The sequence below is a fragment of the Pinus tabuliformis genome, chromosome 8, assembly GCF_031772625.1.
Source record: "Pinus tabuliformis cultivar Carrire ecotype Pingquan chromosome 8, CPIR1, whole genome shotgun sequence".
Lineage (NCBI taxonomy): Eukaryota > Viridiplantae > Streptophyta > Pinopsida > Pinales > Pinaceae > Pinus > Pinus tabuliformis.
In genome coordinates this window covers 1106315744-1106328894 of record NC_142294.1, presented here as the reverse complement: position 1 = coordinate 1106328894, position 13151 = coordinate 1106315744, and the positions used below count along the sequence as shown (strand labels likewise).

General features: G+C 36.4%; 1 protein-coding gene across 1 annotated transcript; it reads right to left on the bottom strand.

Annotated features, from left to right (window-relative positions):
* Positions 1-459: 459 nt before the first annotated feature.
* LOC149239219 (protein CYPRO4-like) lies at positions 460-4628 on the bottom strand. Its single transcript, XM_089373349.1, has 2 exons — positions 2786-4628; positions 460-756 (listed from the first exon to the last, which is right to left on the bottom strand). The coding sequence occupies exons 1-2, from the start codon at positions 4376-4378 to the stop codon at positions 475-477; spliced, it is 1875 nt and encodes a 624-aa protein (XP_089229475.1). The 5' UTR covers positions 4379-4628; the 3' UTR covers positions 460-474.
* Between the last annotated feature and the right edge of the window lie 8523 nt (positions 4629-13151).

Genomic DNA, 13151 nt, shown 5'->3' with positions numbered 1-13151 from the left:
TTACAAATCCACAAAAACATTATAGATTAATTGTTGTGTGGTCCTACTTGGCAACCCTTTTGAAAACTGTAATACTGTCTACCAAAACTCACAACAGGCATGTCTAACAAAAATGAATGAGGTGGTTGGAAATATCAAACCAGCTCTACAAGAAAATTCATATTTTTGTTATGATTTTGAACGTATCTTTAAAAAACAAAATTGCAATAGTACCAAGCATAATGCTATGACATCTTCCTGGAATGGAAGATGGAATAGGCATTGAAATATAGTACGTATGGTCAAGAACAAATGTTACATTAGTTCACCAGTCATTGTGAACCAAAGAACATATCTTAGGCACATGACAGTGACCTAACAGTTAACAATGTTTGTGACAAGAAAATGTGCGCAAATGTTCCAAGAAAGAAGTTGTTTGTCATTGTGAAGAAGACAATGGAGAAATCTCCTAAAATAAGAATGAAAAGATTGGTATTATTGCCCAGTTGCTATGCTGAAAGAGCTCACTTTCTTGGGTGTTGCAACAACCAGTGGAGCCTCTGGGTTATCTGTAATAGCAAACTTGTCATGCATGAATTTGCTATCTACAATGGATTCATCTTTTGGAACAACCTTGTAACAGTAGCAGCTTTTCAGTCCCTCTTGGCTCTTGTAGCACTCGTGATTACTGTTTTTTACTTGTTTGAAGTTCCAGATGACAGTAAAATTACCAACACTAGCAACAAGATGCCGCTCCTGCTTTCCACTCTCCGTAACCTGGAGAAACATAAATAGTGTCAGAAACATCTATTGAGTTTTCATTTGCAGATTGTGACGATGCAACATAAACTCAAAAAAATTGAGAAAGATGTGGTTCCATTCAAGTAGGAAATAACTAAAAAGCATAAAATTTTAGGTAGTAACGATATAAGGATAGTAAACCAAAACTTGGTTATTATAAAAACAGTACTACAGCATATTAGAATGACTATTGCCTGGTTTCGACCAGTTATTATCTCAAAAAATTAAAAGGCTGCTGCCAATTTGGTGACTATCTAGGAAAGAAAAAATCCAGGCACTTCATATGACATGTGATCATCTAGAGCAGAAAGATTGACAAGAGAAATTATCACATCATACAGAAAACAAGATTGAATAGAAAGCTAGAAAGCTGCACACAAATCCTTCTGGAAAGTATGCGACTAACTCGGGGAAAAATTGTGGAAAAGTAAAGGCATCAGATTCTTTGAAAATAGTTCAAATATACATACAAGAACAAATTTATTACAGACATGGAAACCATGATCAACTGGCTGCAAATCACTTGAGCACATCAGGGATTCATTAAACACTCAAAAGAGATCGATATGGTCAAAAGAGGTAAATACTAAAAGCATATAATCATATGCATGCAATTTTCAAGCATAAGAAAAATGACTTGTTTCTATGGGTTGCCAGTCCCAACAACAGCGAGGGACAAAACACAATGATCTTTACCTCGTAATTCTGCCTAGAGACCTCCCTTTTGGGAAAGCAAGCTCTTCACATTAGGGAAACGTTTCCCAAGCACCCCACCCCAAGGCATGGAAACATGGGGAATATATCTCTGTGAAACACTGATTTTTCAATGTCAAAATTGATAGGAAAAATTCTGAAAAGGGCCCTTAATAGAATAGCATAGATCCATTTTGTCCTGGATGCTGTTAAGCACTGGGAAAAATAAATAACAGATATAGAGCTCTTACCGTTTAAAATATTCAAGGTTTATATATATATATATGAATGAATTTTACAACTCCTTAATGCACGTTATTCTAAAACCATTCGAAATCATTAACAGAGGCTTCGTTATAGAGATTTGTGGTGAGATGGCAAAGTAAGGGTGTTTCACAATCCCCTAGAGACACGTTTCACCCTGCATGAGCCATCTCAGCCATGCAAAGAAGATATTTCAAGCCGTTGACACCAGGTGCAAATCAAATCACAAGTGACTTTGGTATTGAATGCTGGTTACACTGCGTTGTAATGATCTTATATTGGATAAGAGCAATCACCTAGAAACACGTTTCACCCTGCATGAACCATCTCAGCCATTCAAAGAAGATAGTTCAAGCAGTTGAGACCAGGTGCAAATTAATGACAAGTGACTTTGGTGTTGAATGCGGGCTACACTGCGTTTTAATGATCGTATATTGGATAAGAGCAAGGTGGTTTGGGGAATATATATTCCCCCAACCATAGTTTCTTAAACAAAAAGATCTTCCTCAAGGTGTTTTCAGCTGGCTACATTACATCGTAATATTCCCACATTGATAAAGGGCACACTTGTGGCAAAATGATAATAAGATAAGATAATTTCACGTTACAATAAGAGAACCAGAGACTGAGGATCTTGTGGCTGCACAGGAGAGGGTCCTGCAGGTCCCGTTTACTGAGGGAGAGGGAGGGGACCTAGGTATGGGCTCGCCATTATCAATCACTGTGAAATAGCCGATGTTTTGGCAGAAGATATCCTTAAGGCACTAACAGGGGTTGGGTGGACCCAGCTATATGATCCTGGGGAATGACAGCACAGAACTACCCAGCTATATGATCCTGGGGGAATGACAGCACATAACTAGGAAACCTTGATCTCCTATCATCCATGGTAAAGGGAAAGAATCCCCTGGTAGAGGGCCGGCCGCCCAGCTTAAACAGGAGAGTAGTAGGAAGCATCTAAGAAAAACCAAATAAAGCCAAAGATAAAATAATCTATAATAAACATTTGAAACCTAAAATGCTAAGCAGATAGGGCTATGGTACTTACCCAAGAGAACTGGCCACCGTGGAATTTGTTCTTCTTTCCTGCAAGATGTGAATGGACCGGAGTTAGCTTGAGTAGCCTTGGAGCTGCAATCTTATTCCCCATCCTACCACTGAAACCCGTCTTCACCTTCCCATCCTTGTCAGTGAAAAGAGTACTGATGAGAATCAAATAAGTGTCGGTGGTTCCAAGAATCCATTTCCCGTCATAGGTGACATCGACATGTGTGATCGGCGATCCAAGGCCAGGAAATGCTGTCTTAGCCATTCTCATGGAAGTCTTTCCATAGAGGCGGATCTTCCCATCACCAGAACCAACCACCACACACCCATCACCGGTTGAGGCAAAGCACTGGAAATTTGTCCCTCTGGAGAACTGATGCCCACCCTCCCAATTCAACACAGGGCTGGCAATATCCTGAACATTGCCATGCCTGACTCTCATGTCCCACCTGCAGAGCCTGTTGTCATCGAGACCTAAGAAGGTGGACTCAGAGGCATCCAGCTGGGAACTCTTGCTATTGTTGGTGACATCCCTCATTGTAATAGGGGTTCCATCTTTCTGGAATTTCCATTCTGTTACGACCTTGCCAGTCTCGATATCAAGCTGGTGAATACCAGTGGAATGGGGCCTTCCCTCATTTGCAGGGCTCATAAGAAGCATGTTGGTTTCCGCCCTCATTAGCAGTGCTTTCCTGGGAGTGGAAAAAGAAGAAGAGCCCCGGCTCCCAAGTTCCCCATTCCTGAAAGGGACAACCATGCCCTTGCCCTGAATCCCATAATGAAAATTCTTAACAGCCTCAACGCCAGACTCGCTTACCAAGAAACTGTGGTCTAGGGCACCCATGGTTAAACTCTGGATACCACCTGTGGCCGCCTCTTCGAACTCTTCTCTCAAATTCTTGTCAGAATGGGTCTGGGATTGGGGTTGCTCCTCCTCTGCATCCTCCCAGACAGAGTCATCAGCAGCCTCAGGATTGGCCCAACCCAGAAAATCCTTACCAAATACTTTGACCTTGTTATCTTCTGTGGCTTCCATAAGATAAGTATTCTCAAACATGCAATTTTGAAACTCCGCAACGAAGTCTCTGTAGTCTTCTGGGCTCAGAAACTTCATGGCCCACACTCCTTGGCTAACAAAATCAACCCTCAATTGCTCATCAAACATCTGAATCTGTAAATGGTTATCCACTCGAGACCGAACCTTCAAGCCCACCTTCAGCAACCAACTCTTGAAGCTCTTCTTCTTGATATCCCCTTCTTCTTCGTCTGTACCATCATCGTCTTCATCGCCTTCTCGGACAAACTTGCAGCTCACCAGTTTATCGGAGACGGCCCACTTGGCTTCTTTGGAGTTGCCTCCGACATGTCGATATAATTTGACTGTTAGGGCATCGTTGTCCACCTGAGGCGAGCTGTTAAGAGACAAAGAAGTAAATCTTGCACCGAGACCATTGACAGTGGGGCTCGATCTGTGGTCTCCTGGGGTGCTACCGGTAGGAGAATGGAAACCATTTGAATTAGGAGAAAACTCCCCATTTTCTGATTCAGAATCGGAGCTATCTAGGTCTCCTCGCCGGCTCTGAGAAGCACCCATTATTGTATGTGTTGCTAGGCACTGTGTACGCTAGGCTGCTGCCTGAAGTTCCAAAACCTGTCAATAGAAGTGCAGAGAGCACCCCCTTGAATCAAAACAAAACCTCCAGCTAACAACCGAGACAATTTGATTAATAATAAAACTGTCCCGCTCGAATTCGAATTTGAATTTGAATGGATGACAAAGGCCTTTTTATGAAAGTATTTGATACCGTAAACAGATAATAAAAAGGCCCACAAAACGAGCGTCCACACGAACCAGATTAAGCAATTTCGTTTATTTGGGTATTAGGATGGCAGAGCGCATTAAAGACTAGAAACTCTTTGAACCGAACCAGAAACAGATAACTAGAGTGTGAATGGAAATGCTGAAATGAATCCGGAATAGCGAATTTAAATTGAGGTGGACGTTAGAGTAGTGGAACCTAATTTAAATGGTTAAAAGGTAATGAACAAAATCCGGGATTATAACCGTTTATCATTAAATAAACAATTAAATAAAATCTAGAATACGGTTTAGGCCGACCATAGTTTAATTAAACATTTTGGTTGTTTAGTATATTTTTGGACAATTTTATTTAAAATTTAATAGGAATTGTTTGAGAATAATAAATTTGAATTATACCATCCTTAAAATTTGAAAAAAATAAACTTATTTATATATTTAAATAATAATAAAAATTTCAAATCCATTAAAAACCCAAATCACAAAACTCACCCGAAAGAAAAAAATAAATAAATAAATCGTAATTGTAACGGCATTATTAACCCAAATAAAAATTGCAATTACAATTAAGGACATTATTAACGGATCACACTGAGAACTACATTATTATACCTTGCAGTTGCAGTTGTATATTAAAATTGATTATAATTTTTTTTTAATTTTTAATTCATTTGTAAACTTATTTTAATTTTATAAAATGTTTGGTATATATTTTTTATTAAATGAAATATATATATATATAATTTTTAAATAATGTGTAATTATAAGGTGAGAAATTTTATGTGAAACTAAAATATTTGTTATAATAATAATATAAATTTAGCTTTAAGGATTAGTTTAATTGGTCAAATTTTCATTGTTAAAAGCATTTTTGTTATTGAGAAGTCATAGGTTTAATTCTCTCAACATCTTTGAGGTCGGGCTTCATGGTTGAGCTAGAATGAATTGATCTCTTTGAGTGGATCTGCTTGGTACAAATGTAGCGTCACCCATGGTATGTGAACCCCACACACATATATAACCCAACTTATTTTAATAAATAAAATAGCAAAATGTTGTAGAACACAAACTAGCTAGAATGGCGGTAACTTATCTTTGAAGAGATAAAGAGATGGAGGCTACACTCATTTGCAAAAGCTATTACAAGAGGTTGAAATAATGGTCTTTTAACATAAAGAAAAAACCTTAAGGGTCTAAAACCCTAACCCTAGAAGATGAAGCACCAAAAGATTTGTGGCCCCTAAGGTGGTTAGTTGGACATTGACTTCTCGAAGGTGCAACTTTTTCATGCAATCTTTGTTTTAGGCACATAGTAACTCATTGGAAAGAACTATTTGAGGATTTTAATTTTTGGCCATATCCAATTCATGGCATCACGACCCATAGCCCCTTGAATGGCCAAAAACCATCATTTAGGGCATCAAAACAACCCCAGTTTGGGACCCAAAAAACTATAGAGTCCTTGGCATCATCTCCAAGCTTAACTTGTACACTTGAGTCCTGCTTCATAAGACTAGAAAGAAAATTGTTGGGCTTATGTCATATGAAAAAGTTAAAAGGACATAAAGGGCATAGCTATTTTTGAAATAATTATCAACCTTTCATCTATGCATACTAATAAGAATATTCTAGAATATTCATTGGATATTAAATCTCTCCCTTCCACCTAATTGAACACAGAGGCACTTTCTAGCCTAATATGGAAGAGATGGTGTAATATCAACATAAAAATTATGACTTGGTCAACATAAAGGCATAAAATTAAAAAATAAAATAAAATTAATAATTAACAGTTGACATTATTTTGGCTCCAAGTTTTTAATAAAATTAATAATTTACATTTGACAGTTTTTTGGCTCCAAATTTTTACAACCTGTTAGCACTGTTTTTCACATTTGCAAAAGTTGAAAACTTATTGGAAAACAGTGATGCCTTAAGCCTTGTTAAGTTACTTTTGAGCCTGTGGAGGTTATGTGAAGAGAGCCTTAGGGCCTTTTTAAGTTACTTTTGAGCCTGTGGAGGTTATGTGAAAAGAGCCTTAGGGTAGAAAAGCTAGTTTGAGTCACAATTTTTATCCAGTCATCATGAGGTTCCCTTTTTATGGATTTATTTTCAAAGACAATAGACTTTTGTGGATTAAAAAATGAAGCCTGCAGCATCAAAGTGTCAAGGTACATGGATTTTTGTGTCTAATTGGCAGCCAATGCAAGTTTTCAATGTGACTCAAAAGTCAAAAGAGAAGGATTTCATATCAATGTATAAAACAGACACTATGAAATTTTTTTGTTGCGCTAAAAGGGGCACTGCGAAATGTTTTTGCTATGCTAATAGCATTGTTTTTTCCCTGTTTTAGCCATCGTCTTCAATAGCAGATTTTGAACAATCGGAAATGAATTTTTCAAAACCAAAAGAGGTTTTTGGTGGGAACGGACCCATTTACAAAAACTTCTCTCAGTTTTTACATAGGTGCCATGGTTTGGAGGATACGGAAGAATCTTTACAATATTTAAATATTAAATGATTCCCTGTTTTAGTCATTAACTTCGGGCATTGTTTTTTAGGATCTAAAAATGAATTTTTCAAATATGAAAGAGGTTTCTATTAGGAATGAGATTACTCACAAAAACCTTTTTCAGTTTTTACACAATTATCATAGTTTAGGTGGTACGAAGTAATATTTGGAGCCTATTTTTCATAAATTTGCAAGAATTATTTTTTTCTATTTAAAAAAAAAACGTCCAATCAGTGTTCAGTTGGAAAGCCACCTCACCAATTTGACTTGGGGGTCATATATTATCTCCTCCTTGATTTTTTGATTTAGCAAGCTAAAAATAGATGAAGAGATTTGAGATCCATTATCTTTGGATCTTGATCAGAATGTAATTTTCTATAAATTTGTTTATGAAAATGAACCAGGGGTTGGCATTTTTGAGTAAAAAAGAACCCGGTGTATTGTACTTAGATTTTTTTAATATCAATAGCATCTTCTAAGCATAAGGAGTTGGATAAATTTCAAAGATTCTTGTTATAATATTACACAGTTTGTGTTCTAAGTGCTTGTTTTTTCCTTCTCTGTTTCCATTAAATGTTATTCTTGTATGTATTTGAATGAAGGTTTATGAGATAGAATTCATGTTACACTCTTTATCTTCATTACATTCAAGTATCACCATTATTTCTAAAGTTAAACAAAATTTATTTGATTATGCTCTCTTTTAATGGACCATGATCCCTTTTTCAACTACCATCCTGCAAAGCTTAATGTCTAATGGAATATTGTATCCCATGCCTCTGATATTTACATGTTCATGTACCCATACTTGAAGATTTTAAATTGATATATCTTTTTGACTCCATGCCCAATGGTTTATTTTCTCATTTTCCAACCAAATTTGTCACTCTTTAACATTCAATCTAGCCAACAGGCATATGAATGACTTGTTATTGTAGTGACCTTGAGTATCAGAGTCAAAGAGAGATCTCTCTCTATATTGGAAGGGTCAGCTTCCAATCCCAAATTGGTTAGAGGTTGCCTCGGGGTTTTCCCCATCACATCTATTGAAATTTTGAGTGATAACACAACCTATGATTTTTCCCAAAGTACTCTTCCATGGTATTTGTTATGATGAATCTAATTTAAAGGCTTGAGGAAGTCCATTATGGAATGCAAGAGTATCCACTTAGATCCTCACTCATATTACCCAATATTTTCTCATTGGGTTTAACTTTAGTGATTGGTTTTGATTCTCATAGAGTGACATGTTTGCTCATTGTGATAAGGCTCAAAGAATACACACCTCTTGAGATAGAGTCCACTTAGATGGTGTGGGTCTCAGCTCTTGCTAAATCATAAGTTATTGGTATAACTAGCTTGCTAGCTCTTGGATATACTTTTGATGTTATAGTGGTAGGAAGAAGGTTCGATCTTGGGCCTAGTCCAAAACTAGTTACTAATTTACCATATTATTTATATATATATATATATATATATATATATATATATATATATATATATATATATATATCGCCCTCACCTTCATCTTTTCTATTTTGATTTAAAAACTTATCATCTAATTTATTGAATTTACATATTTTAATATTATAAAAACTTTTAAAACACTCTAAATCAATATATTAGTTTTTATAATTTTATAAAAATAATTCAAAAAATATTCCAATAATAAATCAAATCACTAACTCTTACAATTTTAAAAAACTAATTTAAAAAGGGCATTGTCTAACTATTATATGTTTTGGAGTTTTTTTTGTTTGAATTCAGTGAAATATATTTTTATTAGATCGTGAATTTTTGTTTTCTAAATGCATTTTTAAACACATAAATGGATTTCGTTCCCAGAGAAACTCTTGGGACATTTGAATTGTGCAAAGCTCATAAATCAAACTTATGATTCTAGCAATTCCCTGCTAAATTTCAAACAAATTTGACTAAAAAAATATACCCAAAAAAACTTCAAAACATAGAATAAATAAACTATAGTATTCAAAAAATATTTAATAGGTAAATACTTATCTAACTTTTACAATTTTCTAGGAATTGGCTTGAATATGCGTCAATGTTATCTGTCCGTTATGTGGGTTGAAGGAACCCCAAAGCAATTGTGTTGATTGCAGTTGTCAGTCAATCTTTGCGGCGGAAATGTTCTTGGTCTTCAAATGGTGCTTCTACATTTGTGGTTGTAGGGATTCGTTATGCCACCTCTAATGTTATTCTAGTCACACACTTGTCCATTGCCTTCAGGTTGGGGGAGGTAAGCTCAAAAGATGTGGAGACTACAGCGACCGGGGAGATTCCTTTACCAACCCTGATGGCTCACCATGTGTTGTCTTTAATGGGGCCTTTGAGCTTGTGAGGGAATTTGGAAGTGACAAATGCGTGAGCGAGAAGGTTTTGTACAAAGTGTTTGTTGAAATGGTTGATCGCGATTTTCACTAGAGGTTTGGGAAAGACCACAAAGTGTTTGACATATTTTCCCACTCAAGCAAGGCTCCTAGGTTTTCCATGACGATCTCATGTTGCTTACCTTCAACTAAGGATCCAAAGGCTCTAGATGAGGGGCTTGATGCGGATAGCAAAGGATCTATGGTAGCCTCCGTTGGTCTGCCTCAAGTTGGCTTTCGCAGGACTCTTGTGCTCGCATGGCCTCATGGGGATTTTAAACACACGAGTGGGATGGAAGCCAACAATCTGTTTGCGGAAACACTTGAACGAAATTTTCACCTGGGGTTTGGGAGACCCTAAAAAGTGTTTTACAAAACTATTTGGGATCAAGGCTCGCATTACTTATATGTTGGAATAGAACCAAGGAATTCAGATCCAAATTTAATCTCGATAAAATAAGGATTGGGGTTTTTTCTTCCCAAAAATTCCCAATCTCTGTCAGATCCTTATCTAGGGACTTTCTATGCATCATGGTTAAAGAAATGGATTCGGTACTCACGCTCGCTGCGAACGTTAAGAAGCTAACATGAATCCTTGTGGTGGTGGTGAGACTCCTTTAGGAGGGAAGGCAGATTGAAATGTCTAATGACCTTAGAAATTATGATGTAAAGAAGGATGCTTCCATCTCTCTTGTTGCATGCCTGAAGGGAGGTTCCCGGGGCAAGGGGGAATCCACAGAATCAAAGCTCATGTCCCTTTAAGGATTCCCTTTGTTAAGAAACCAAATGCTATGTAATTTAATGCTTAATTTTTCTTCTTGGTAATTACTTATGAACATTAGTTGTCTTTTTATTACTTTTATGTCTTCTTCATCAAGTAATTATACAATTATTCAAAACATAAAGAACACCAAAAATTAGGTTGTTAGACACAGAAAAACCCCACAAGGGGAAAACCCAACAATCCTTCTCTTATAGAATTAGATCAAAATGAGGGATATCCAAGACCAAGACCAAGAACAAGAACAAGACCAAACTACCACAAAGATTCCAAGTAAACCCTCCTCCAAGTCTCCTCCAACAATTCAAAGTGAACGAAAGTCGATGTTGGTCAAACTTCCTGAAATATGGTCAAAAAAAAAAAAAAAATTAGCAATGCAGTAGAGGCTGAATTTCAGCCCTATAATAAACTCATATGTTCCTCAAGGATTTTGCACGTGTGAATAGAAATAGGGCAGAAACTTCAACTTTTCTCTTTCCTTTGAGTTCCTTCTCTCTCCTTTGACTTTAGCACTTTTTCTTCTTGATTAGGTGCAGAAATAGATAGATGATGATGCGATGATTGAATGGTTCTCCAATAGGTTGAGTTAAGTCTTATATATAAATGTCCAGGAGGATCAAATAGGTGCCACATAGGCCGACTCATCCAAGGAGAGTCGACTTAGTCTTTGTGTTGACTCTTTGACTCAAAAAATAAAATTCAATTTTTTTCTTTCAAATGTCCAAATGCAAGATGACTCTAATACAATTTCTTTTAACTCATAATAAATTATTTTCTTTTTTTGACTCTTTGAGCATGAAGAACATGCTTTGATCAAAAATAAAAATATAATAATAATGAATATGATAAATATCAACGATAAAATTACATTACATTATGAAGACTGACACTAGTTACAATTTCAACACTTCCTCTAAATTAGGGAGGTATTCATAATGACTCAACAAAATAATCTCAAGTTAAAATATTCATATAAGTAAGGATCCATATTAATAAGCATCAATGATTATAAAGTCATCATAACAAGCATTTCCAAATTAACAAGGCGTTGACAAGTAAGCTTTATCTCTCCACTAGATCAAAGCACAATGTTGGGAGGCACTGATTTGGACACCACGACCTCTCAAGGCACATACCCCACCTAGGTGTTCCCAAGGTATGTCCTCACAGGACCATTTCCTAATCTCAAGGAAAAGTTCTTCCTCCATACCATTTTTTACCAAGTCCATGTATTCAATTTAGGATGTTAATCCTAATCAACCACAATACATGACTCAATAATGTTCGTCCAAGATGCTTATCCAATCCACCATTCTCCCTTCCTGTGTTCATGCACTAGGCTTATTGCTGTTAGTCTTGGCCATAGTACATGACACATGAAGATTAAGGTGTCCACCCTCACTCCCTCTCAACTTGGGAGGAGATATCCACAAGCCCAAGCTTGTCTCATAAATAGGCATGCTTCCTATTAGGAAGGGACTTCATTAATACATAAGTTTCCTATTCTTCAATGGAGATATATTGTAGCTTCATAGCTCCATCTTGCACCATGCTTCGAATGTAGTGATACTTGATATTAATGTGCTTTGACCTTGCATGAGAAAATTTATGCAGAGTTGATTATCACAACATATTATGGTCAAATCCAAAGTCCTTCAAACAAATCAGCAAGCAATTTATGGAGCCAAACTGCTTCATGAATAACTTCATTGGATGCCATATATTCAACTCCAATAGTACTTGATGCAATTGTGTCTTGCTTTTTACTCATCCATGAAACCATAGTGAATCCAAAACAAAACAACCACCAATAGTACTTTTCCCATCTTTGGCATTGTTTGCCTAATCAGAATCAATGTGACCTACTAATAGAATCTCATTTCTTGCAACATATCTAAAATAATGATGTATGGTCCCATGGAGATATCTTAAGATGTGTTTAGTTATTTTCCAATGATCATCTCTATGCTTCATATGAAATTAGCTAAGAGAGTTTACTGCAAAACATATATATGGCTGGGTGTTCATGAGACACATCAGAGAACCAATCAGTTGTCAGTAAGATGATGGATCAAAAAAACTTAATATGAACTTCTTGGCTTCTTTAAATTGGTAATCATAGGTGTTGTCATGGGTTTACTATCCATCATCCAAAATTTATGTAGAATGTTGATCACATATTTTTCTTGACCAAGATAAATTTCACCAAGTTTCTGCCAAACTTTAAGTCCCAGGTAATAGTGAATTAGTCCAAGATCTTTCATGTCAAATGCAAGTTCTAGTTCCTTCTTGCATCAACAAATAAGATGCTCCATGCCTGTTATCAGTAAGTCATCCACATATAGCAATATGATCACAGGCTCATTCTTGATTACCTTGATGTAGAGGCTCGAGTATCCAGTACTTTTGACGAAACCAAGTCTTATTAGATAAGCATACATTCAGACATACCATGCTCTAGGGGCTTATTTTAAGTCATAAAGAGATTTCTTCAATCTATGTACATATGATTCATTTTCATGGACTTAAAATCCTTGAGGTTGTTCAATGTATACTTCCTCATCAATTGTGCCACTAAGAAAAACAGTCTTTACAATCATTTGATATATATTCCATTCCATAGAAGTTGCAATAGAGATGAGAGTTGTAATTATCATATACCTAATTGTAGGAGAAAAGGTTTCATCATAATCAATTCCTTCCAGTTGGGAGAATCCTCTAGCCATAAATCTTGCCTTGTATTTGACAACACCCCCATTAGCTTCATGCTTGATTTTGTACACCCACTTGGAAGTCACAACTAATTTATCCTTTGGCCTAGGAATTGATCTGAAAATGGAATGTACTTGTTTAAGGGTGCAAGGTATC

What these genes read in the sequence shown, in the direction of transcription:
- LOC149239219 (XM_089373349.1), bottom strand. Translation starts at nt 4,378, where the DNA reads ATGGGTGCTTCTCAGAGCCGGCGAGGAGACCTAGATAGCTCCGATTCT. An exon ending in ACGGTGGCCAGTTCTCTTGG is followed by an intron (nt 757 to 2,785) that starts GTAAGTACCATA and finishes ATGTTTCTCCAG; the next exon opens with GTTACGGAGAGTGGAAAGCA.